Genomic DNA, 26,678 nt, shown 5'->3' on the forward strand with positions numbered 1-26,678 from the left:
GGCCGAACACAGCGGGCAAGACCCATTCGAGCTGCTTCGAGATATAGCCCAATACAGAGGCGCCGCACACCCGTTATGCTTCACAGACGAAGTAATGGAACATCAATTCCCAGAAGGTTTCAAACATGTAAACATTGAATCATACGACGGCACAACAGATCCCGCAGTATGGATTGAGGACTTCCTCCTCCACATCCACATGGCCCGCAGTGATGACTTACACGCCATCAAATACCTCCCACTAAAGCTCACAGGACCAGCGCGGCATTGGCTTAACAGCTTGCCAGTGGACTCCATTAGCTGTTGGGAAGATCTGGAAGCCGCATTCCTCGACAACTTTTAGGGCACTTATGTGCGAACACCAGACGCCGATGACTTGAGCCACATAATTCAATAGCCAGAAGAGTCGGCCAGGCAATTCTGGACTTGGTTCCTTATAAAGAAAAATCAAATCGTCGACTGTCCGGACGCGGAGGCCTTAGCGGCTTTCAAGCACAACATCCGAGATGAGTGGCTAGCCCGGCACCTTGGTCAGGAAAAGCCGAAATCTATGGCAGCTCTCACGACGCTCATGACCCGCTTTTGTGCGGTAGAAGACAGCTGGCTGGCTCGCAGTAATAACATATCAAAGAACCATGGTACCTCAGATACCAAGGACGGCAATAACAGGTCACGTCGTAACAAGCATAAGCGCCGCATTAACAGCGAAAATACTGAGGATACGGTAGTCAATGCCGGATTCAAAGGCTCTAAACCCGGTCAGCGGAAATAGCCATTCAAATAAAGTACGCCTGGTCCGTCCAGCTTGGACCGTATACTCGATCGCTCGTGTCAAAACACGGCACCCCAGACAAGCCAACCAATCACACCAACAGGGATTATTGGGTGTTCAAGCAGGCCGACAAGTTAATTATTGAAAACAAGGACAAGAGGCCGCATAGCCATGACGAGGAGGAGCCCCGGCAGCCACACACTGGAGGACAGAAGAGGTTTCCCCCGCAAGTATAGACGGTGAACATGATATACGCAACCCACATCCCCAAGAGGGAGCGGAAGCATGCACTCAGAGACATATATGCGTTGGAGCCAGTCGCCCCAAAGTTCAACCCTTGGTCCTCCTGTCCGATCACCTTCGATCGCAGGGACCACCCCACTAGTATCCATCATGGTGGATTCGCCGCACTGGTCCTAGACCCAATCATCGACGGATTTCACCTCACTCGAGTCCTTATGGACGGCGGCAGCAGCCTGAACCTGCTTTATCAGGACACAGTGCGCAAAATGGGTATAGACCCCTCAAGGATCAAACCCACGAAAACGACCTTTAAGGGCGTAATTCCAGGCATAGAGGCCCATTGCACAGGCTCAATTACACTGGAAGTGGTATTCGGATCCCCGGATAATTTCCGAAGCGAAGAGTTAATCTTCGATATAGTCCCATTCCGCAGTGGTTATCACGCGCTGCTCGGGCGAACCGCATTCGCTAGATTCAATGCGGTACCGCATTATGCATACCTCAAGCTCAAGATGCCAGGACCTCGCGGAGTTATTACAGTCAATGGAAACACAGAGCGCTCTTTCCGAACAGAGGAGCACACCGCGGCCCTCGCAGCAGAAGCGCAAAGCAGCCTCTCAAGGCAATCAACCAGTTCGGCGCTTCAAAACCCGGACACCTTCAAGAGCGCTCGGGGCAATCGGCAAATAGACCGCCTGGCGCGATCTGAGCTCGCGTAGCAATACGGCGGCCACCCCTATCCCAGCCCAGCGGCAAAACTTGTGTCGCGCGTACATAATTACGCATTAAAAATACCATGGGCACATGTGGGGAGGGGGCACAACTACGGCACGCCCCAAGACGCGGCCTAAACCGCACTAGGGGCTTCCCGTTCGGTCATTTTCCTTTTTCTTTCAGGACCTTAATCTCTGGAAACACTGTCCGGCAGCACTATTGCCGAACACATGATGCAGCGACCAAGGAGGCAGACAACTACGTCATACCACGGAATTCTCAGGTTGATTACAGTAACGAGTGAAATATTCAATTTAATATCATTACTCAGCTTGCCTTTGGAAGGGACTTAGTCCTACTTTTGCTTATCGCACTATCTGTATCACTCTGCGTTAACGCATTCTTTTTAATAAACAATGCATGGCATTACGACTATTGTTGCATTTTTGTTATATATATATATATGTGTGTGTCTGTGTGTTCATTAACGACGCCTTGCGACCGTACACTTTGGTACGGCCAATACACCAGGGGCTCACGTCCCCCACAATGCGGTGTGAAAAGTCCGAACACTTTCACAAGTGCGGCACCCCGAACTTATAGCATTATATGCATCAGCTCCGAATCATGTCTTTGGTCAAATGTTGGGTTTGCCCGGCTCCTATGTTTTGGTACCTTACGTTCCGCTTTATCGGCTAAGGTAGTGCTGGGAGAACTACTGCGATTGTGCCCCGGTTCTGCCGGGCTGAGCACCTCAGTAGAGAAAGCGAAAACTGACTGTCATGATAAGGCGAGCGACTAGTCGCTGTTCAGCGAGGTTTTTCGAGTCCCTAAAGACTTATGCCGCTTAGGGCAAGGGGCGGCCCTGTCCGGCTTAAAGGCGTGTATCTCGCCCCGAATTCGGTCTTCCGAATACCAGGGGCTTCGCCGAAATTTAAAATTATAAAATTATATGGCTAAGTGAGAGTGATAAAGCATTATTAGTCTGGTTGCCTTGTTCGTCGTGCTGACCACCTCCCTTGAAGGACCCAAATATGGGAACAAGAGTGCTCAGGTTTATCCTGAACACCCCAGCACTTGTGGCATGGGGGCAGAAGCCGAGGACTAGCCATCTCTCAGATTGGATAAGCAGTCAAACAGAAGGTAATATTTTAAATTCAAACAAGCATTGCATATCGCATATGAAATAAGTTTTCATAAATACAGGATAACACGAGCAAGTTTACTCAAATATTACATCTTTCGAACACTCACCCGCGATAAGACGGGCACCCGGCAGCGGGGTGGCGGTGCTCCTTGCCCTCCGGCGGCCCCTCCTTGATCAGCTTCACGACGTCTAGCTTGACCCACTGCAATTTCACACGGGCGAAAGCCCGACGTGCACCTTCAATGCAGACGGATCGCTTGACGACCTCCAGCCGTGGGAAGGCATCCACAAGCCGCCTCACCAGGCCGAAGAAGCTGTTCGAAAGGGCGTCGCTAGGCCACAGCCGGACTATAAGGCCCTTCATGGCCTGATTGCCCGCCTTATGTAGCTCGACCATCTGCTTCAGTTGGTCGCTCATCGGCACCGGATGTTCGGCCTCAGCATACTGAGACCAGAACAGCTTCTCCATCGAGCTTCCGTCCTTGGCCTGGTAAAATTGTGCGGCATTGGACACACTGCGGGGCAAATCTGCGAATGCTCCTGAAGAGCTCCGGATCCGGGTAAGTAATCGGTAATTTACTTTTACATGCTTGCTTTGCATATAGAAAGCCTTACCCGCCGCTATCTTCTTCATCGCATCGATCTCTTGGAGGGCCTTCTGGGCCTCGGCCTTGGCGCGGCAAGCTCAGACCCTCACATCTTCGAGTCAAGCTCCAATGCCTCGTGCTTCGTCACGAGAGCCTGAAGCTCTTGCTGCACCTCGCCCACCCGAGCCTCGTGCTTCTCTCGCTCGGTGCGCTCCTCAGCCGCTTTATTTTCGGCCTTGGTTAGCGCTTGCTTTAGGGTCGCCACCTCGGTCGTGGCCCCTGGCAAACATACGATGATCCTGTCATTTTGCAATCGCGTCCTCTTTTATATATATACATATCTATAGACATGGTATTACTTACCCTTGTTCTCCTCGAGCTGTCTCTTGACAAGGCCGAGCTCTTTCCTGGACCCCTCAAGGTCCTGCTTCAGTACGGCGACCTCCGCAGTCAGTGCGGCGGACGCCAGCAGCGAAGCCTGCATACGCATATTGACATACTTATATTAGACTCCTGCGATATTATTTGATCCTTCGTTCGGCTTTTCTTTGTGAACACCGAACAAAGTATCAGGGGCTACTGTCTATGCAGTAATATTTCTACTACATTTTAAAACACTTACCTCGAAGCCTGTTAGAAGGCTGGCACAGGCTTCAGTCAATCCGCTCTTGGCGGACTGAACCTTCTGGATCACCGCACTCATGATGGTGCCGTACTCCTCGTCGATGGAAGCGCTGTGAAGCGCTTCCAGCAGGTTATCCGGCGCCTCTGGATGGACAGAGGTCACCGGCACAAGCGTTTTTCCCCTCTTAGAAGGAGGCCGCCTGCCCGAGCCCGGAACCGCTGGAGGGTCTGGCGCGGTGTTCGACTGAGGGCCGAACTCGGAGCTCTCGGGGGCCCCGTCCCCTCGGCTCCCGGAGTCCGGAAGGTCGCCTTGAGGCGCCTCTGGGACTGTCTCCCCTCAATCCGGTGCCTCTTGAGACAACACCTCGGCATCGTCGACAGGATGAGGGGAGGTGGCGGTCGGGACTGGATCGCTATCCATGTCCGACGAACCCAGGGAGCCGTCCGATGATACCTCGATATTGGCTCGTGGCGGCCTGCATAATTAGGTTTGGTGATTAGGGAAAGCAGTGCGACAAAGAAATCCTACGGGTTACTTTGGTATCCTAATACTTACGATCTCCCCAGGGGCTTGGCCCTGGGCAACCACTCGTCTTCGCTTTCATCGGCAGCGGTGGAGCTATCCGGAAGGAGAGTCCTTCCCTTCTTGGACCCTCCGGCCTCCCCAGTTGGGGCGGCCTTCCTTTTCTGTCTCCCCCAGTCGGTGGGGGAGCATCTTCTTCTTCTTCTTCTTCCTCGTCTTCGGGGGAAGAGTGCGCCGCAGAGTCATCGGACGGTGAGTCCGATGACGCCTGGCGTCGGGAACTCTTTCGAGCTCCCTTTGCCTTCTTGGTCTTCTCCGACACCTTATAAGGGGCTGGAGTCAGCATCTTCGCCAGAAGAGCGTGTGCGGGGCCTTCAGGCAAAGGGGCCGGACAGTCGATCTGTCCGGCCATCTTCTGCCAGTCCTGTCAAAGGTACGGGAGTTTAGATCCCGCATAGAGTCAATCTGTATAAAAATAAGTATCCTGTGAAAGGTAAAGCAGCTTACCGCACTGGCTTGGCGCTTCGCGCTGAATCTGCGATCCTCAATAATAGGGGGAGGGACCTCGGCACTTTTGAACAGCACCCTCCAGGCATCTTCATGAGTCGTGTCGAAGAGCCTGTTCAGAGTTCGGTGTTGCGCCGGATTAAACTCCCACAAGGTGAACTCCCGTTGTTGGCACGGGGGTATCCGGCGAATGAGCATAACCTGGACTATGTTGACAAGCTTGAGCTTCTTGTCCACCATGTTTGGAGTCCGGTCAGCTCTTTCGAACTACCCCAAGACAGGCCCTTACCAGGAGGTGAGCCGCATGGGGATGCCAGATCGGAACTCGGGGCCGCTACCCATGCGGGGTCACGCGGCTCGGTGATATAGAACCACCCTGATTGCCACCCCTTTATGGTTTCCACAAAGGAGCCCTCGAGCCATGTTATGTTGGGCATCTTGCCCACCATGGCGCCTCCGCACTTTGCCTGGCGGCCGCCCACCACCTTCGGCTTGACATTGAAGGTCTTCAGCCATAAGCCGAAGTGGGGCTTGATGTGGAGGAAGGCCTCGCACACGATGATAAACACCGAGATGTTGAGGACGAAGTTCGGGGCCAGATCGTGGAAATCCAGGCCATAATAGAACATGAGCCCCGGACGAATGGATGGAGAGGGAACCCCAGTCCGTAGAGGAAGTGGGTGAGGAATACTACCCTCTCATGGGGCCTGGGGCTGGGGATGAGCTGCCCCTCATCTGGGAGCCGGTGCGCGATGTCGTCGGGCAGGTATCCAGCTTTCCTCAGTTTCTTGATGTCTCCCTCCGTGACGGAGGAGACCATCCACTTGCCTCCCGCTCCGGACATGACTGGAGAAGGTCGAGGTGGGAAGTGCGGACTTGGGCGCTAGAGCTCGAGTGTCCGAGAATGGATGAGCAAAGGGGGAAGAAGGCATGGATAGAAAGGTGAATCCTTATTCCTTTATATGGACGGACGAAACTAAGCGTCCCCACTTGCCTGGTAAAACTCGCTTATCCCCCAAGAGCCGCAATTGATGGCGCGGTTGGGTTACCCACGTCCGTATTGATGAGAATCCCGTAATAAGGGGACACGATCTCTGCTTTGACAAGACGTGTCGAAAAACTGCCTCGCGTTATGTGCGGGGCTGGTTAAAAGAAACGGTTCGAATAATCACCGGGCCATGACGTAACGTCATGCTGCCAAAACAAGCCAGCAAATTAGATCTGCGGAAATATTATTCTCTCTACGATGGAATGTGGAACTTATTTTACAGGGTCGGACACTATCCTCGTGTTCAAATTCTTCTGTGATGTATTCAGAGAAGGAACCCGCCTTGCAATGCCGAAAACAATACTGCGCGCTGGACTCATCGTCATTGAAGCCTGGTTCAGGGGCTACTGAGGGAGTCCTGGATTAGGGGGTCTCCGGACAACCGGACTATCTCCATTGGCCGGACTGTTAGACTATGAAGATACAAGATTGAAGACTTCGTCTCGTGTCCGGATGGGACTCTACTTGGCGTGGAAGGCAAGCTAGGCAATACGGATATGGATATCCCCTCCTTTGTAACCAACCTTGTGTAACCCTAACCCTCTCCGGTGTCTATATAAACCGGAGGGTTCTAGTCTGTAAGACAACAATCACAACATACAATCATACCATAGGCTAGCTTCTAGGGTTTAGCCTCTCTGATCTCGTGGTAGATCTACTCTTGTACTACCCATATCATCAATATTAATCAAGCAGGACGTAGGGTTTTACCTCCATCATGAGGGCCCGAACCTGGGTAAAACATCCTGTCCACTGCCTCCTGTTACCATCCGGCCTAGACGCACAGTTCGGGACCCCCTATCTGAGATCCGCCGGTTTTGACACCGACACATCCACTTTGCCGAACTTGGGTCAATTAATTCAGCAACGCGCTCTGGTCTATTAGTCACCAGACTCGCCATTGGTCTCATGAGGCCCGAGCGGGGGAGCCAGTTCTGGTCCCAGATTCTGGTATCCTCTCCCGTACCAATTCTCCGAATCAAACCTTGTTCTAGGGCTCCTCTACCCTCCAAAATAGACCTCCATATCTGCGATGGCCGGCCTCCTAGCTCAGCTTCAAGGGAGGGCGTAGAGGGGAAATACTTAGCTTGCAATATTCTAGCACTTAAAATGAACGAAGACTGTATTATGTGCCATGCTTGTCTTGCCAGCAATGCGAGATTAAAAAGATCAATATCTCAAAAGCCAAGTCCTCCCAAATATTTTGGTTTAGTACATATATCCCATGATACCCAGCATGGTTTTCTCTTCCCTCTCTTGCTTCCCCACCAGAACGGTCTAATCAAAGATGTGATACTTCCACAAATGCCTCTAGGAAGCCTGAAACACGACATAGAATATACCAGTATAGCCTGGGCCACTGCCTTGATTAAAACCTCCTTTTCGACATATGACAGTAATTTCTCCATTCGCCCCTTATTAAAACCTCCTTTCCATGCTGGTTTTCATTGTAGATGTTGCACATATGCCTGGCCATGGGATACGCGACCCGGCCTGGTCTTGCCCACGGGCCGGGCCTGGGCCTGAGTTTGAGCCCGGAGGACATGTCGGGCAGGGCCTGGGTTGGCTTTTTTGCGTTGTAGGGAAGAGGCCCGACGGGCTTTTTCACTGACGGGCCAATCTTGGGTCTGAAAACTAGGCCTGATGGCCGAGCCGGGCTGGGTTCGGGCCTACATTTTTCTTTCCTCGGGCTTTTTTAGGCCTGGCCTGACGGATGACCAGGTATAGTTGCAACACAACCAAATTGAGATTCAATCATTCGCCGGTGGAACAGGCAGAAATCACCATTCAACAGCGACATGCCGAATCCTGCCGGCCACACAAACCGAAATCTCCTACCATCACGTTAAGTTCATGTATTTTTACTTACTTCTTCTACTTAATTTCTATGTCATCATCTACGTTTGTACTGCGTTTCTAAAAATAATATTAAACTGGTTCTCGAGTATGATATATAGACCAGTAGTGCGCCTGATTCTAGCAAAGCGTCACAGCCCATAGCATAGTACTCGTTCCTAACAAATAATAGTGGACATAATTGACATGACAACTAAAGTTGTTAATTAACTCGTTCGTTGTCGGGCCGGTGGCTAAAGCATCGTTCTCATCCTCGTGTGCCGCCTCATGCTCCTCTTATTTTTCACCACTATAACTGTCTAGTGTGGCAGTCATGCGCTATCATGTATGCTGTCATTGGTTCACGTCCAAACAACTACCCGTCTGCATACGTACCCCCTCCTTTTCTCCTTAAAACTTTTGCTCTTACACTTACTCGACAAGATCTTGGCTATCATCTAGAGGTCATAGTGTAATATTATGTGCATTTCTTGACAAGGACCCTGTCTCCAATGCGACATATGCATAATACTACTTCCTTCGATCCATATTACTTATCTTCGAACACTAACTAAGACAAGTAATATGGATCAGAGGGAGTATTTTTTTTTTTAAAGAACAAGCAGGGGCTCTGGCGATTTCTTAAGGATGGGGACACTGATTTGTTTTTTGAATGAATGAAGTTATTTTTTTTGCACTGGGCCGTCCCTTTGAGTGTGTTACTCTACTGAACCATCAAATAAGGCAAGGAGCGGGAATCGTCTAATGAGGGTTGGTGTCATGCGATCGTTTGTATGTGTATGTTGTGATATAGTATGAGGAAGTATAACATGGTTTTTAAATTGACAAAGATCTGATTTGATGGAGTTTTGAGAAAATCTCAGTCTACTGAGATTTGAATCGATTTGAGAATATCTTAGTCAACTGGAGGAATCAATTGGGACTTCGGGAAATCTTAGTTGATTGGGACATAAACGAACCCTTTTAACTCTTGTGTAGGAGTCTTATCCCTGCATTTGGTTATTTGTGACGATTTTGGTCTCACCTGAGAGTGATTGGGACCCCTACTTCGGATCATGCTCATGAGATGTTTCTTGCAGCATATTCGCTAGTACATCCTGCAACGTTGAGATGTGAAAGGTGGAGGGCGAGACGGCAATCTGAGAGTCCCTCTTGGGCACATCCATGTTCCGCTTTTGCCATGTTCACTCCGTCGCACCTAGGCCGCAATGTCCGCAACAACCAAACGTACCGACATGTCTCGTCTCATTCAACACAATGTGTTGCATACAGAACGGCAGGACTACATCTGCACTAACCACGATTGAGACATGCTAGGCCAAACTTGTCGAAAAGAAATTTCTATTTTTGACATTGGCAAATGTTGGGTACTATCTTCGTCTGGGTTTATCAATCATACACGGGTTTAGGTCTTCTTTTTGACTAACGAAACATGCCTCAAAAAAATATACTTCAAATTTCTCATTTTCTGAACATATTTTTAAACATCCGGTCTGAAGGGAGTGGCCAATTTCTTCTGCCCCGTTGGTGCTAGATAGATCTTGCACATGGTGCAATGGCGACCACACATGGTCCACGTTGATCCGTCCGTCTTTGCATGGTGTAAAGTTGTGTGGCCCTTAATGGAAAATTGCAGAGGTGATTAGGGAGGGAGACAGCGACACGACATGGCAGTCGGTCTCGTTGGTTAAATTTACGGTCAAATTTGGATCTCGGGAAGCGTGGACGCACTACATTGTGAAATGGAGGGAGTATGTGGGAGTATGACATGGTTTTTAAATTAATGGGGATTTGAGAAAACCTCAGTTGAGTGAGATTTGAATCGATTGAGACTTGGAAATATCATTTGATTGGGACATAAATGGACCGACCCTTTAACTCTTGTGTCATAGTCTTATCCCGCGTTTATTTACTTGTGCATTTTGTGACAATTTTGGTCCCACCCGACAGTGAGTGGGGACCCTACTTCGGATCATACTCATGAGATGTTTCTTGCAGCGCTAAAGGCTGCGACGTTGAGATGTGAAAGGTGAAGGGCAAGATGACAATTTGAGAGTCTCGCTTGAGCACATCCATGTTCCACTTTTCTCACGTTCAAACGTACCATGATGGATGTGTCCGCAGCAACCAAACGTACCAACATGCCTCGCCTGATTCAACACAATGTGATGCATACACAACGGCAAGACTACATCTGCGCTAACCATGATTGAGACATGCTAGGCCAAACTTGTCGAAAAGAAATCTCGGTCTAGTGAGATTTGAATCGTTTGAGACATTAGGAAATCTCATTTGATTGGGACATAAACGGACCGACCCTTTAACTCTACTGTCATAGTCTTATCCCGTGTTTATTTACTTGCGCATTTTGTGACAATTTTGGTCCCATCTGACAGTGAGTGGGGACCCTATTTCGGATCATACTCATGAGATGTTTCATGCAGCATATTCGCTAAAGGCTGCGATGTTGAGATGTGAAAGGTGAAGGGCGAGATGACAATTTGAGAGTCCCGCTGGAGCACATCCATGTTCCGCCTTTCCCACGTTCAAACGTACTGTGATGGATGTGTCCGTAACAACCAAACGTACCGACATGCCTCGCCTCATTCAACACAATGTGCTGTACACACAACGGTAGGACTACGTACATTTGCCGCTGACCATGATTTTGAGACATGCTAGGCCAAACTTGTCGAAAAGAAATTTCTGTTTTTCACATTATCAAATGTTGGGTACTGTCTCCATATGGGTTTATCAATCATACACGGGTTTAGGTCTTCTTTTTGACTAAGTAAACATGTCTCGTATGGTACACAAAAATATACTTCAAATTTCTCATCGAATGCATGCATTTTCTCATCATAATTTCAAAATACTACACACGTTTTAGTGAAATTAAACATCCGGTCTGGAGGGAGTAGCCAATTTCTTTCTGCCCCGTCGGTGCTAGATAGATAGATGTTGCACATGGTGCAATGGCGACCACACATGGTCCACGTCGACCCATCCGTCTTTATACGGTGTAGATAGATTGGCGTGGCCCCTAAAATGGAAAATTGCAAAGGTGGCAGGGAGAAAGCGACATGGCAGATCTCCTGTTGGACACGCACACGCACCACCGACATCGCCTCCCTCTTGCATCACACCCACACAGATGGTAGCGCACCGCTTATAAAAATGGCCTCTCCTCCTCCCTCACCATCTCCATCCAGCTGCACCACCACCACCAGCTCCACTGCACACTCCAGAGCAGAACAAGCGTACCGTCTCGTCGGCGCGATGAAGCGGGTGGTGCTGTACCCGTCGCCGGGCATGGGCCACCTGGTGTCCATGATCGAGCTGGGCAAGCTCTTCGCGGCGCGGGGGCTGGCCGTCACCATCCTCATCGTGGAGCTGCCCTTCGTCGACACCGGCGCCCGGGGGCCCTTCCTGGCCGGCGTCACCGCGGCCAACCCGGCCATCTCCTTCCACTGCCTGCCCCGCGTCCAGTTCCCGCCCCTCGCCTCCCCGCACCCCGAGGCCGTCACCTACGAGGTCGCCCGCCTCTCCAACCCGCACCTCCGCGACTTCCTCCTCGCCGAGCCCCCGGCCGTCCTCGTCGTCGACTTCTTCTGCAGCGTCGCCCTCGACCTCGCCGCCGACCTCAAGATTCCGGGCTACTGCTTCTTCACGTCCGGCGGCGAGGCCCTGGCCACGTTCCTCTACCTGCCGGTGCTGCACGCGCAGAGCACGGCTAGTTTCCGGGAGATGGGCGAGGAGCTGGTGCGCGTGCCGGGGATCTCGCCGTTCCCGGCCACGCACGCGATCAAGCCGCTCCAGGACCGCGAAGACTCGGCGTACCGGGGCTTCTTGCGGGTGTCGCCCGACCTCTGCCGCTCGCAGGGCATCATCATCAACACGTTCCGCTCATTGGAGCCGCGCGCCGTCGAGGCGATCGGCGCCGGGCTGTGCACGCCGCCCGGCCTTCCGACGGCGCCGGTGCACTGCATCGGGCCGCTGATAAAGTCGGCGGAGGTGGGCGTGAAGCGCGGCGGAGAGTGCCTGTCGTGGCTGGACGCGCAGCCGGAGGGCAGCGTGGTGTTCCTCTGCTTCGGCAGCCTGGGCGTGTTCAGCGCGGCGCAGATCAGGGAGATCGGCGTCGGGCTGGAGGCGAGCGGCCTGAGATTTCTATGGGTGGTCCGCAGCCCGCCGAACGAGGACCCGGCCAAGAGGTTCGAGGAGCCGCCGGAGCCGGACCTCGGCGCGCTGCTCCCCGAAGGTTTTCTGGACCGGACGGTGGGCAGGGGACTAGTGGTGAAGACGTGGGCGCCGCAGCGGGACGTGCTGGCGCATGGCGCGGTGGGCGGGTTCGTGACGCACTGCGGGTGGAACTCGGTGCTGGAGGCGGTGATGGCCGGCGTGCCGATGCTGGCGTGGCCGCTGTACGCGGAGCAGCGGCTGAACCGGGTGTTCCTGGAGAAGGAGCTGGGGCTGGCCGCGGCGGTGGAGGGGTACGACCACGAGGGGGAGCTGGTGGAGGCCGGCGAGGTGGAGAAGAAGGTGCGGTGGCTGATGGAGTCCGACGGCGGGAAGGTGCTCCGGGAGCGCACGCTGGCAGCCATGACAAGGGCCAAGGAGGCGCTGGCCGAGGGCGGGGAGTCGGACGTGACGCTCACCAAGCTGGTCGAGGGATGGACGGGAGACCATGCCGGCTCGGCTGAAAAGCAATGAGGTGTAACCTCAATAATTGAGGTCAAGCCAGTCACATGCAAACATCAAATATCTGTATCAGTCCACTGTTACGGAAATCTAGATAATTTAGCATGGAAGGATCCATGCTTATGATTATGAATAGAGAAGAAAGTACACATAAACAAAATTATTTTCAAACAAAAATGATACATTTAAGTTTCAGAAGAAGTCCAAAAAATACACAAAATTTGCATGGTGAAATACATTTTGGTGTGAGCCACACGCAAAAAATTATGAATCTGTCTAGGACTCAGTCGACTTAGACTTCGGCTGATGTCAGCGTCCTATTGATACCCAGATCTATTTCCTGGTCGTTCGTTAGTTTTCCTTTGGGCTTGTTTAACGTGGCTTCCTTTTTGTCATTTTTTTTTCTTGTCTTCTTAGGTGGGCTGCTTTTGTCCTTTGTTTTATTCTCCCAAATTACTTGTCTCGTGTTGGGCTTTCTCTCTCTTCTTGCTTTGTACGTGGGACTCCTATTGTTTTTTGTTGTCTTGTTTTCTTTTAGATTGGTTTGTTTTCTTTCTTTGTTTGTATTTGGGCTGTCAAATATATGGATGTGTGTCATCTCTCCCAACCGATTTGCAGTGTAGTGTGTCTCAAACAAACATAATGCATACAAAAATTGTAGTTGTTCTAAAAACAGTCTTGTGTGTTTGTATTTCTTTGGGCACATATTTTTGACACAACAAATAAGAAAAATAAATTAAGAAAAAAATGTGTGGGCCACATGTGCGGAAAATTGAGTGGCATTATTTTTTAGATAAATATCCAAAACACCACTGATTTAGAAAAGAAACAATAAGACAAATCCAAACGCAAAAAATAAATAGAAAAGAAAAACAGAAGCTACAAAACCAAAAATAAAAATAAAAAATTGAAAATAAATTCACATACCGTGACACCCAAGCTCCTAGGCCCCCGCCCCGCCCGCACCCTAGTTATGCCCGGCTGCGGGTGTCGCTTGTAGTTGCATGCAAACTATAGCATATGTGGTTGCACATGGGGCGCCGTAAAATTGGGTGGCACGTTTGAAAGAAAAAACACTACTATTTACAAAAGCTAAAAGACGAACAAGAATATAATAGAAATAAAAGCAGAAAAATAGAAATACTAGTAGACATGCAACTGCGATAGAGGCGACACTTGCAGTTGCAGCCTACTGTACCCTCCTCTAATAAAAAAGTCGCTAAGTTGGAATTGCGTTGTACTCCCTCCGTCCCAAAATAAGTGCCTCAAGCTTAGTACAACTTTTGGGACGGAGGGAGTATACATGTAGTTGAAGTTGGGTCGATACTTGTAGTTGTTTGCCTAATGTAGACATGCAACTGCTACCCCTCCCCTGGACAAAACACCAATGAGTTGAAGTTGCATTTGAGGTAGACAATTGTAGCTGGGGTTAGGGGTAACGCTTGCAGTTCCATGGCTAGAGTCGAACATGCATCTACCCCGCTCCTACCACGTCGCCACCGCCTCCGACAGAAGAAAGCCCTACTTGCAACCATGTTGGAAGACATGTAGTTGCAGTCGGGGGACGACACTTGTAGTTGGATGACTAGTGTGGGACATGCAACTGACCTTTCTCCTCGCAGTCCCTCCGACAAAACAAAAGCCCGATTGCAACCAAGATAGAAGACGTGCAGTTGCGTCACTATGGTTGGACATGCAACTGGCCCCCTCCTCGTCAGTCCCTTCAACAAAGTGAAAAGCCCAGTTGCAATCAAGTTAGAAGACATGCAATTGCATGACTAGTGTGGGACATGCAACTAGCCCCATTCTCTTCTCGCCTCCCCTCCGACAAAACAAAGCCCCATAGTTGCAAACATGTTGTAAGACATGCAGTTGTGTGACTACAATTAGACATGCAACTGACCTCATCTCCTTGCCCTTGCCCCTGACAAAATAAAGCCCTAGTTGCAACCATTTTGGAAGGCATGCAGTTGCGTGACTTTAATTGAACATGCAATTGGCCCTTCTCTCTTCCCACCACCCCCTTTGACAAAACAAAGGCCCCTAATTGGAAATTATGTTGGAAAGACATGCAGTTGTGTGACTAGTGTGAGACATGCAACTGGCCCCTCTCCTCATGTTCCCTCCGACAAAACAAAAGCCCAGTTGCAAGCAGGTTAGAAGCCATGCAGTTGCAACCATGTTAGAAGGCATGCAGTTGCATGACTACAGTTGGACATGCAACTGTCCCTCTTTCTCTCTCCCTTTCGCCCCCGCCGTCAAAGCAAAAAAGCCCGGGTTCCAACCATGTTGGAAGACATGCAGTTGCATGACTACAATTATACATGCAACTGGCCCATCCATCTCCCCGTCGCCCACTCCGACAAAACAAACCCAACTTGCAACCAAAGTTAGAAGACATGCAGTTGCATGACTGTAGTTGGAAATGCAACTGGCCCCCTTTTCTTTCCTCGTTGGCTCTGCCGACAAAGCAAAAGCCCCAATTGCAACCATGTTGGAAGACATGAAGTTGCATGGGTATAGTTGGGCATGCAACTGGCCCTCACTCTCTCCCCCGGCGCCCTCTCGGGCAAAGCAAAAGGCCGAGTTCCAACAAAGTTAAAAAGGCATGCAAGCATGACTACAGTTGGACATGCAACTAGCCCCCCTCCCCGTCTGCCCGCCGCCCACTTCGACAAAACAAAGGCCAGTTCTGACCAAGTTAGAAGACATGCAATTGCATTATTACAGTTGGAAATGCAACTAGCCGCCCCTTTTCTCTTCCCGTGGCCCCTACTGACAAAGCAACCCCCTCCCCCGGTCACAACCATCTTGGAATACATGCAGTTGCATGGCTACAGTTGGGCATGCAACTGGCCCTCCCTCCTCTCTCTCGTCCCCACAGACAAAGCAAAAAGCCCCTGTTTGCAACCATGTTGGAAGACATGCGGTTGCATGACTATAGTTGGAAATGCAATTGGCCCTCTCTCTCCCCCGTCGCCTCTCTCGACAAAGAAAAAGCCCGAGTTGCAACCATGTTGGAAGACATGTAGTTGCATGACTACAGTTGGACATGCAACTAGCCCCCCATCTCCCCGCCGTCCACTCTGGCAAAACCAAAACCCAGTTGCAACCAAGTTAAATAAAAGTTACATGACTTGTGTTGGCATGGAAATGCCCCCACCCCTCCTCTGTGTAGTCGCCTCCAACAAAACAAAACCTAGTTGCAACCAAGTCGAGAAAAAATGTTCTAGAAAATCCCGAACACACACACACACACACCATCATCATCATCATCATCATCATCATCATCTATATAAAAAAGAAAAAACATTTTGAAGCAACTTCATGTACAAGGGCTTCAGCACACACACACACACACACACACACACACACACACACACACACTACTAGGAAAAGGCCTACTAATGGCGCACCGGTTTTGCCTACTAATGGCGCACTACCGGTGTGCCATTAGTATCACGCCACTAGAATTTTTTACTAATGGCGCACCACTGGTGCGCCATTAGTATCTGGTATGCTAATGGAGCACCAGGAAGTGCGCCATTAGTATGTAACACCATGCGCCATTAGTATGCCTCCCGGGGGGCCATATGTAACCATCTGCTTTGTCATACTAATGGCGAACTCTGTCTTGATGCGCCATTAGTATCCTTTGGCATACTAATGGCGCACCTTGTGGTGATGCGCCATTAGTATGAATATTTGGTTTTTTTTACTTCTCTAATTTTTGCACAGGTTACAAAATATATTATTGGACAGAATATAGACAGCAGCACACAGCAACAGCAGATTCATCGAATACAATAGAAGATTAGTCTCCGAATACAATTCATCATATTAGTCTCTGAATTCAAAAGACCGAACAAAGATAAAACATTACAAGTCTCAAGACCGCGAGTATCGAGTTTGTCTTCACATTACAAGTCGATATCGATCATATAAACTACCATCACATAGAAGAGAGCTGCGGTCATCACGATGAGCATCATCGCGATCAAACTGTTCTTCATCCGGTTCCTCCAACGCTCCCTCCTCTCTCCCGCTAGATAGCGGGCGTATCTAGATTCGGCCTCCGCCCTAGTGGTGTACCCTTTGTAACTGTTACCGCTAAAACGGTGAACCTGTCTCCGACACTCCTCCCAGTCGTCGTAGACTCCGGGAACCTTACCCTTGTACACGACATACAACTGCATCTCTATGCACAAGCCAAACAACAGACAATACATAAGCAATATGTAAGTATGCAACAAAAGGATCGGAAGAGAAAAGCAAGACATTAATAGCACGATTCATGGTCCTACTAATAAATAGCATCGATTACATCTAAGTTGAAAAACTGTCCAAACCAAAGAGACATACGAATTCATTAAAGTTTAATTACAACATGAGCCAATCAATGTTTCAGAACTACACATCACTACTTTCGACTCGACTCATCGGACATGAGCGTGGATGAAGCCGCCGTCTGTCGTGATGGTCATGAAATCGCGGGCGGTGTCACCCTGCATTTGTAGCGTTTCATCTATCTCACTGTTGGATGGTTGATATTTGAGGAAGAACTGCCCCGAGGTATGAAGGACATCTTGATGGATGATGTCCGCAAACTCCGACTGGATGCGAAAGAATTCTTGTCTGAGGTCCGCGTCCTGGATTGCCAACAAGCTCGCGGCTCAATCTTTGAGATTATCTGGTAGCAGAAGATGATGATGGTCCCTTACGATCGCCCGCATATGATGGAGGGCGTAGTAGGCATCCTTCTGACCGCTAGGCGGCTGCTTGACGCAACAGAACTTCGTATTATGTGAGAACATGTGCTTGCCGTACTTACGAACTGCCCTGGTGAAGGTGCCTCCAGATTTGGCATAGGCGGGGAGAACATCATCAAGAACTTTCTTGACATTTGTGTAGTCTATCTTGGAGTTAGGTTCGGGTCTAAATACGTGGCCATGAAATATTTCGGGCTTAAGAGGATGAGTGTGCAATGTGTGTCACTGCACAGAACACGGAATGTTAGAAAAAAAAGAACGATCAAAATCTAAGAAATCATAAGTTACGGGGCGGTTAAGGGATGACTTACTCGGGGAAGTAAGGCACAAGGAAGTTATCCTTATCTGCGTTTGCCAGAATGACGCCGTCGAGGTGTGAACTCGCAACTTGGCGGTCCCCAACGCTACTCAAGTGCTTGGCACACATGTAGAAGGGGTCGACTATCACGATGTCCTTCGATGTCCCATGAACACGGTTTTTGAAGACCCGGGATCTCTATCTAGCCGGCGATACGTTGTGTCATCCATGCACCTTACGCATCCAGAAAATCCATGGACTACCTGCCCCGCGAGATATCCGTAACCGAGATAGTCGTGCACCGTCGTGAGTAGTGCGGCTCTCATAAGGAAATATTCTTTCTCTGCGGCGTCCCACGTATTGGCTGGCGTTTTCCAAAGCGTGTCTAGCTCCTCTTTCAGCAGCCCCAGATACAGATTGATGTCGTTCCCTGGTTGTTTCGGCCCTTCAATTAGCATACTCATGTGAATGTACTTTCTCTTCATGCACAACCAGGGGGGAAGGTTGTACATCCACACAAACACAGGCCAGGTGCTATGTGTGCTTCTCTGGCTGCCAAATGGATTGACTCTATCGGTGCTCGCGCCCAGCACGATGTTCCTTGAATTCTTCCCAAATTCTGGGTATTCGAAGTTCAACGCTTGCCACTGGCTCGCATCCTTAGGGTGACTCAGCATCTTGTCTTTTTTATTTATCTCCGGATCATTTCCGGCATCTTCCTGCTTCTTCTCCTCCCTATCCGCGTGCCAACGCAGGAGCTTTGCTACCTTAGGGTCCGCGAAATACCGCTGCAGACGAGGAGTGATCGGAAAGTACCACACCGATTTTTGAGGAGCTTTCTTCCTCTTCTTGTATCGAGTGACGCCGCACACCGGACATATGGTAGACTCCGCGTGCTCGTCCCGATAAATGATGCAATTGTTCATGCACATATGGTATTTCACGTGCGGTAAATCCAGAGGACACACGATTTTCTTCGCCTCCTCGAAACTGGTCGGGCACTTGTTCCCCTTGGGAAGACGTTCGTGCCAGAATGACATGTTCTCGTCGAAGCATACGTCGGTCATTTTGTGTTTTACCTTCATCTCTAGAGCCATGAGCGTTACTTTCAGGCGGGTATCCTCGGGCCTGCATCCTTCATACAATGGAGTAACCGCGTCTATCTCCAGTTGATCCAGCTTGGCTTTCTCTCGGGCGGCAGCTCTTGCGTTATCCGTCTGCTTGAGAAGCAGCTCTTGAATATGAGGGTCCTGCACCCAGCCTCCATCGTCGTCTGCTCTGGCATCTTCATCTTCATGATCATGCCCTTCGTCTTGATCTTCCTCATCATCATGTACGACATCTTCTACATGATGACTGTGTACAGCATCACCGTCGTGATCATGTCCTGGAGATTCTTCGTCTTCTTGCCCGCCCTCGCCACGGTGGTACTTGTCTTGTTGCCCTTCCTCATTTCTTGCCCGGCCCCCATGGACGACTTCATAGTCATTTTCATCACCTTGCCACCGATAGCCATCCATGAAACCACACAAGAGCAGGTGGTCCCGCATCTGCTCGGAATCCGTGTCCGCAATAAGGCTCTTCAGCTTGCATCTTCGACACGGACATCTTATCTCCGTCTCGTTCTTTTGAAGCATCTCGGCCTTCGCGGAGCTCAAAAACCTATTCACGATGTCTTCGGTCATCGTGCGGACCATGGTCGCCTGCGGGGTAGAGCAAAACAATATTTTAGAACCAAGAAAAAATTTGGCATGACCTTCCCTAAAATAGGACCAAAAAGAATGCATAGTGCCAAAATTCTCGCCGAAACGAAAATGAATCAACATTTCGGCAAAATATTGGCAACTATCGCATTTCAAATACCGGTACCTGCAAACACAAACATATATGCAACACCACAAACACATGCAACACCACAAACATACATAGATCTAGCTAGGCCACAAAAAGTGCATGTGCACGTTGTTGGAGCGAGTTAGGGAGAAAAAAAGTAGATCTACATCATGAAGATAGCTTTTCCCTTACTTACCTATCAAAAAAAGGTAATTTCACCACTTAATTTTGATGAATCTATGGTGGAAATGAGGTGAGGAGGAGGAGGCAGCCGAAAGCTTGGAGAAGGAGATGGAGGGAATGGAGTGGGGAAAGTGAGTGGGTAGGTGTGGTTGTCCAAAATATCTTGTTGGGGTCCCAGGTTACTAATGACGCACCACCTGCAAATGCGCCATTAGTAACCCTGATAACTAATGGCGCACCTGCAAGTGGTCGCCATTAGTAGTTTTGCAGAAAAGTAATATATATATATATATATATATATATATATATATATATATATATATATATATATATATATATATATATATATACTAATGGCGCACTTTTACAGGATGCGCCATTAGTAGTTTAAACTAGTAATGGCGCACTGTGAGGCGGTGCGCCATTAATAGTTTTGCAAAAAAAAAAGAATAAAAAAAATTCAGTACTGGCGCACTCCCTGTCTGGTGCGCCATTACTAGTTAGAACTAGTAATGGCGCACTTCGGTAGGATGCGCCATTAGTATGTATGTAAAAATGAAAAAAAAATTATCACTAGTGGCACACCTATTTTCTGGTGCGCCATTAGTGCGTCATTAATGTCTTCCACACTAATGGCGCATCACCAACTGGTGCGCCGTTAGTATATAGAAGTGGCGCACTACTTCTCTGGTGCGCCATTAGTGTTAATTCTATCTATAGCCCTTTTCCTAGTAGTGACACACACATGCGCATTCATCATCTACATATAATTAAAAAAACATTCAGATGTTTCTTTTATAGCAAATATAAATTTAAAAAAAAATAGAAAATACAAACACATTCATGCATATTAAATAAAGAAGCCACAAAGCACAAAAAAATAAAAAAAAGAGTTTTCAAATTAGTTCATGAGAGGCTTTATTTTCAGAAGTTCATGATCCGCATTCATCATCCATGTATGTGTAGGGGGCGTATCCTGAGCACCACCATTCATGCAAAAAAAAACATGCTAGTGGATTGGCCTGGTGTCCTTCAAAAAATACAAAGTAAATAGCATAAAAATAGAAAACCACCCACATGTATAGAGGAATCTGTTGTCCTTAAAATGAATACACTAACGCACATTTTGACATTTTTTTCAAAACGCATATACACACATAAATAGAAACACATATACACATACATTAAAAAGCATATATGGTGACCCAAAAAACTTGACAAAGGAAAACAGTTAACTAAAAGTTCAACATCATGTAGAAGGGGTTCAGCAGCCACTTCTACAAAATGGATTTGCGGCGTCAGCTGGGAGCCAAAAAAGCTTATTTTTGTAGGAATTAAGTCATAAAATAAAATAAAATAGTGGTGTATTTGCGGCGTCGGCTGGGAGCGAAAAGCTAAAATACCTATCAAGAATAAAGTAGAATTAAGTTTCATGGATACACATTCCAGTGCACGTCGGCTGGGAGAGATGACACATACACCATATATTTGACAGCCCAAATAGAAAAAAAAAAGAACCAACCAAATACTAGAAGACAAGACAACAGAAAAAAAAGAAGCTGCCTACAAGCAGAAAAAAAAGGACAGCCCAGAACGGACAAAACAAGGGACGACATCAGCCCACTTAAGAAAAAAGAAAAGCCTCGTACAAACGAATGAGCAGGAAAATCAATCGGGGCTTTCAGGCCTGTGCTACGACGATGACGTCAGCCGAGTGAGACTTCGCGTCTGATTTCTAGACAAACTGAAAAATTATGCACTCCAACTTTTATAATAAATAGTACATGTGGTAGAAATACATGACTCCGATAATACTACACCTACGTACGCTTTACGTGACCTTGTAAACTAAATCTCCTCCCCTGAATTTTAGTGGGGTGTGCACCTTCATCCGTCCACTTCCGATGCTAATCATCCACATTAGCTCCCCGTAACTGCTGCTCGACCGGCTGCTGCATGAATCACGAGAGCCACTATATGAGTAGCACGTGCATCGCTAATTTCCTCCCAAGCTCTGTTACGTTGCTAGGGATTCATTTCCCACAGAGAACTAATTTCTGCAGGTTCTAACCCAATCCCTGATGCTATTTATATCCCTAACTTCTCCTCCCTCTAGAGACATGTTCGGGTTTTTTTTTTTTGCGAATCTAAAAACAAGTTCGGTTGGACTTTCATGCATTACAATAGCTAACACTAAATGCAAAATCTACAGTCTATAGACCTCTGCCGCTCTCACGTCATCCTCATTAACACGTTCCGGTCCCTCGAGCCACCCCTCGCCTCCCCGCACCTCGTGGCCATCACCTACGAGGTTGCCCGCCTCTCCAACCCGCACCTCCGGGACTTCCTCCTCGCCGCCGCGCCCCCGGCCGTCCTCGTCGTCGACTTCTTCTGCAGCGTGGCCCTCGACCTCGCCGCGGAGTTCGGGGTTCGAGGGTACTGTTTCTTCACGGTGCCGAGGCCCTGGCGTCCTTCCTGTACCTGTCGGTGTTACACGAGCATAGCGCCGCCAGCTTCTAGGAGATGGACGAGGAGATCGTGCACGTGCCGGGGATTACGCCGTTCCCGGTGATGCACACGCTCAAGCTACTCCAGGATTGTGACGACGCGGCATACCGGTTTTTTTACAGGTGTCGCCGGACCTCTGCCGCTCTCAGGGCATCATTATCAACACGTTCTAGTCCCTCGAGCCGCGTGCCGTTGAGGCGACCGGCGCCGGGCTCTGCACGCCGCCCGGCCTGCCGACACCGTCGGTGCACTGCATTGGGCCGCTGATAAAGTCGGCGGAGGTGGGGGTGAAGCGCGGCAAGGAGTGCATGTCGTGGCTAGACGCGCAGCCGAAGGGCAGCATGGTGTTCCTCTGCTTTGGCAGCCTGGGCGTGTTCAGCACGACGCGGATCAGGGAGATCGCCGTCGGACTGGTGGCGAGCAGCCTGAGATTTTTATGGGGGGTTTGAAGCCCGCCAAATGAGGACCCGAGGAGGAGGTTCAAGGAGCCGCCGGAGTCCAACCTCGACGCGCTCCTCTCGGAGGGCTTCCTCGCCCGGACGGTGGGCAGGGGACTAGTGGTGAAGACGTGGGCGCCGCAGCGGGACGTGCTGGCGCACAGCGCGGTGGGCGGGTTCGTGACGCACTGTGGGTGGAACTCGATGTTGGAGGCGGTGATGGCAGGCGTGGCCGCTGTACGCGGAGCAGCGGCTAAACCAGATGTCCTGGAGAAGGAGCTGGGGCTGGCCACGGCAGTGGAGGGATACGAGAGTGAGCTGGTGGAGGCCGATGAGGTGGAAAAAAGATGAGGTGGCTGATGGAGTCCGACGGTGGGAGGGTTCTCCAGGAGCGCACGCTGGCGGCCATGCGAAGAGCCAAGGAGGCTCTGGCCGAGGGCGGGGACTCGGACATGACTCTGACCAAGCTAGTGGAGGGATGGATGGGAGACCATGCCGTCTCGACTGAGAAGCGATAAGGTGTAACGGCAATAATGGAGGTCTAGCCAATCACCTGCAAACATCTGTATTAGTCCACTGTTATGTCAATCCGATAAGCCCGAAAGGATGTACACTTATGATTGTGATGTACTGGCTCCGTCTAGGTGAATAAGTCATTTGCGTAATTCTAAGTCATCGATTTGAAGAATTAAATATGTGTTGTATGTCATGAAAAGTATATCACTAGATTTCTACACGTATGTAGTTTTTAAATATATATATTTTTGTCACATATAGTACATATTTAAATAGTTAAATCGTCAATCTAGAACTACGCGAACGACTTATTCATCGAGACGGGAGGAGCATGAACAGAGAAGAAAGTACACTTGAACAAAGTTATTTGTAAATGAAAACGAGATAGTTAAGTTTCAGAAAAGTCCGAAACACACACACATGTACATGGGTATGTATATTGCATTACCGTAAATTTGCATGATGACATACATTTTGGCATGAGCTACACACAAAAAATCATGTACTCCGACTTTTATAGTGAATAGTACATGTGGTAGAAATGCATGACTCCAATAATACTGCACCTATCAACGTTTTACGAACGCTTTATGTCACCTTCTAAACTAAATCTCCTCCCCCTGAATTTTAGTGAGGTGGGCCTCGGTGGGCAGGTTTGTGACGCACCGCGGGTGGAACTCGGTGCTGGAGGCGATGATTGCGGGCGTGCCGATGCTGGTGTGGCCACTGTACCCGGAGCAGCGGAAGAACCGGGTGTTCCCGGAGAAGGAGCTGTGGCTGGCCACAGCGTTGTTGGGGTACGACCACGAGGGGGAGGTGGTGGATGCCGGCGAGGTGGAGAAGAAGGTGCGGTGGCTGATGGAGTCCGACGGCCGGAGCGTGCTCCGGGAGCGCATGCTGGCGGCCATGCGAAGGGCCAAGGAGGCGTTGGTCGGACGGACGCTCACCAAGCTGGTGGAGGGCTGGACGGGAGACCATGTCGGCTCGGCTGAGAAGCCATAAGGTGTAACGCCAATAATGGAGGTCAAGCCAATCACCTGCAAACATCTGTATTAATCCACTGTTATGGCAATCTGATAAGCCCGAAAGGATGCACGCTTATGATTATGTAACAAAGAAGAAAGTACACATGAACAAAGCTTGTAAACAAGTTGAAAATGAGATACTTAATTATTAGAAAAGTCCGAAAAATACACATGTACTTGGATTTGTATATGCATGACAAAATACATTTTGGTGTGAGCTACACACAAAAAGTCATGTACTTTTATAGCGAAATAGCATATGTGGTAGAAGGAAATACACGACTCTGCTGCTCGATCAGCTGCTGCTGCATAAATCACCATAGCCACTATATGAGTAGCACATGCATCTCCCATTTCTCCACAGAGAACTAATTTCTGCAGGGATTGTGTTGGTCTCCATCTCCTAACCCAATCCCTGATGCTATTTATCCCTAACTTAACTTTCCCTCCCTCTAAAAACATGTTCGCTTGGACTTTGATGCATCACAATAGCTAACACTAAATGCAAAATCTGCAGCCTATAGACTTAGAGCATCTCCAACAGGCGCCGGTCGCGCCGCGCGCAAAAAATAGATATGTCGCGTGCGCATCGTCTGGTTTGGCGCGGCGCGCAGCGCTGGCTCCAGCAGCCGTACTAAAATGCAGCGCGCGCCAAAATGCAGCGCGCGCAACTCACACAAACAATATATGCATTCGAAAACAGAAGCAAAAAGATCGAAACAAACAAAAATAAAGAGTTCAATTTCGTTTATTACAACTCAAACAAACAATTTTTATCGTTCAATACAACAAATAGTACAATTAAACACAACAAATAGTTCAACAATACAATAGCGAACGCACAAATCATGATGCTCTTTGTCGTTCATTCCATGCCCACCACTCCTCAATGAGATCCTTCTGAAGATCATTATGCGCTGCGGGACGTCGAATGGTATGATAGGAGGCAACAAAACGGGCCACCCTTTTCAGCCCTCCGTCGCACTCGCACGGGATGTCCCAAGAGCTCATACTGAGAATAGTCTACATCTTGGCCACGCTCATTCTCGATGATCATATTGTGCATGATCACACAAGCATGCATTATTTACCAAAGCATCTTCTGATCCCAAAATCTAGCCGGTCCTCTCACAATAGCAAATTGGGCTTGCAAAATCCCAAAAGCTCTCTCCACATCTTTTCTAGCCGCCGCCTGAGCATTGTGGAAATCAAGATTTTTCTTACCTTCTGGCTTTTTTAACGGCTTGACAAAGGTTTGCCACTTTGGATAGATGCCATCCGCTAGATAATAGCCATAGTTGTATGTACGACCATTTGCTACAAACTGCACCGGTGGCAACTCCCCATTTGCAATCTTACTCATCAGTGGTGACCGGTTGACAACATTGATGTCATTCAAAGATCCAGGCATTCCAAAGAATGCATGCCAAATCCAAGTCTCTTGATCGGCCACCGCTTCAAGGATTATAGTGGAACCTTTTTTTTGGCCGGGGAATTGCCCATGCCATGCCTTTGGACAATTCTTCCAAGTCCAATGCATGCAATCTATTGAGCCAAGCATGCCAGGAAAACCGCGAGCTTTGTTCATCGCTAAAAGCCTTGCGACGTCTTCAGCGTTGGGAGATCTCAAATACTCCTCGCCAAACACTTGCACAATTCCGACTGCGAAGCGCTTGACACACATGATGGCTTGGCTCTCACCCATAGCCAAGTGATCATCAACTAGATCAGCCGGTATACCGTATGCCAACATACGCAAAGCGGCTGTCACCTTCTGAAAGGTGCTATGCCCGAGCTCTCCGGCGGCATTCCTCCTTTGCTGAAAAAGCGGTCATGACTCACTAGTTTCTCTGCAATGCTCCTGAACAACTCGGTGCTCATCCTAAACCGGCGACGAAAATACGACTCGGGGTATGTGGGATTCTCCGCAAAATAATGCCTGATCAATCTATTGTGGGCATCGATCCTATCCCTCCAAAAATTTTGACGACCCATAACCGAACCACCGTGCTTCGGTTTTTTTATTAATATGCATAGCTAGGATCATTGCAAGATCCTCCTCCTCCTCTTCCATATCAAATTCTTCTTCGGAAGAATCATACGACGAACTCATCTACAATGTTGAACACTATGCTATAAATACAAAACTACAATCAACATGCACGAAATTCATGGCTTTTGAGCAATACATACCTTCTAGGCGTTTTGTCGAACACCTTGCGGGCGCCGAGCGGCAGCGAGCGCGCGGGCGCTGTTCGTCGGAGGACTAGCACGCGCGCGGGGCGGCGGGACTAGAGGGGGGCCGGAGAAAGCGCGCGCGGGGCGGGGATAGGCCGGGGAAGCGCCGGAACGGTCGCCGGGTGGCGCGGTCGGCGGCGGCGGCGCGGCT

At 49.3% G+C, this 26,678-nt stretch overlaps 1 protein-coding gene and 2 pseudogenes across 1 annotated transcript; all 3 read left to right on the forward strand.

Moving 5' to 3' along the window:
- The first annotated feature begins 11,247 nt into the window (after nucleotides 1-11,247).
- LOC119352672 (UDP-glycosyltransferase 88F5-like) lies at nucleotides 11,248-12,853 on the forward strand. Its single transcript, XM_037619252.1, has one exon. It carries the CDS (start codon nucleotides 11,302-11,304, stop codon nucleotides 12,730-12,732), a length of 1,431 nt encoding a protein of 476 aa, XP_037475149.1. The 5' UTR covers nucleotides 11,248-11,301; the 3' UTR covers nucleotides 12,733-12,853.
- A 9,147-nt stretch (nucleotides 12,854-22,000) lies between these two features.
- On the forward strand, nucleotides 22,001-23,269 carry LOC119352601 (annotated as a pseudogene).
- Nucleotides 23,270-23,957: 688 nt separating this feature from the next.
- Nucleotides 23,958-26,678, forward strand: part of LOC119352602 — a 4,006-nt pseudogene continuing 1,285 nt past the window's right edge.

Source organism: Triticum dicoccoides, chromosome 2A, assembly GCF_002162155.2.
Source record: "Triticum dicoccoides isolate Atlit2015 ecotype Zavitan chromosome 2A, WEW_v2.0, whole genome shotgun sequence".
NCBI lineage: Eukaryota > Viridiplantae > Streptophyta > Magnoliopsida > Poales > Poaceae > Triticum > Triticum dicoccoides.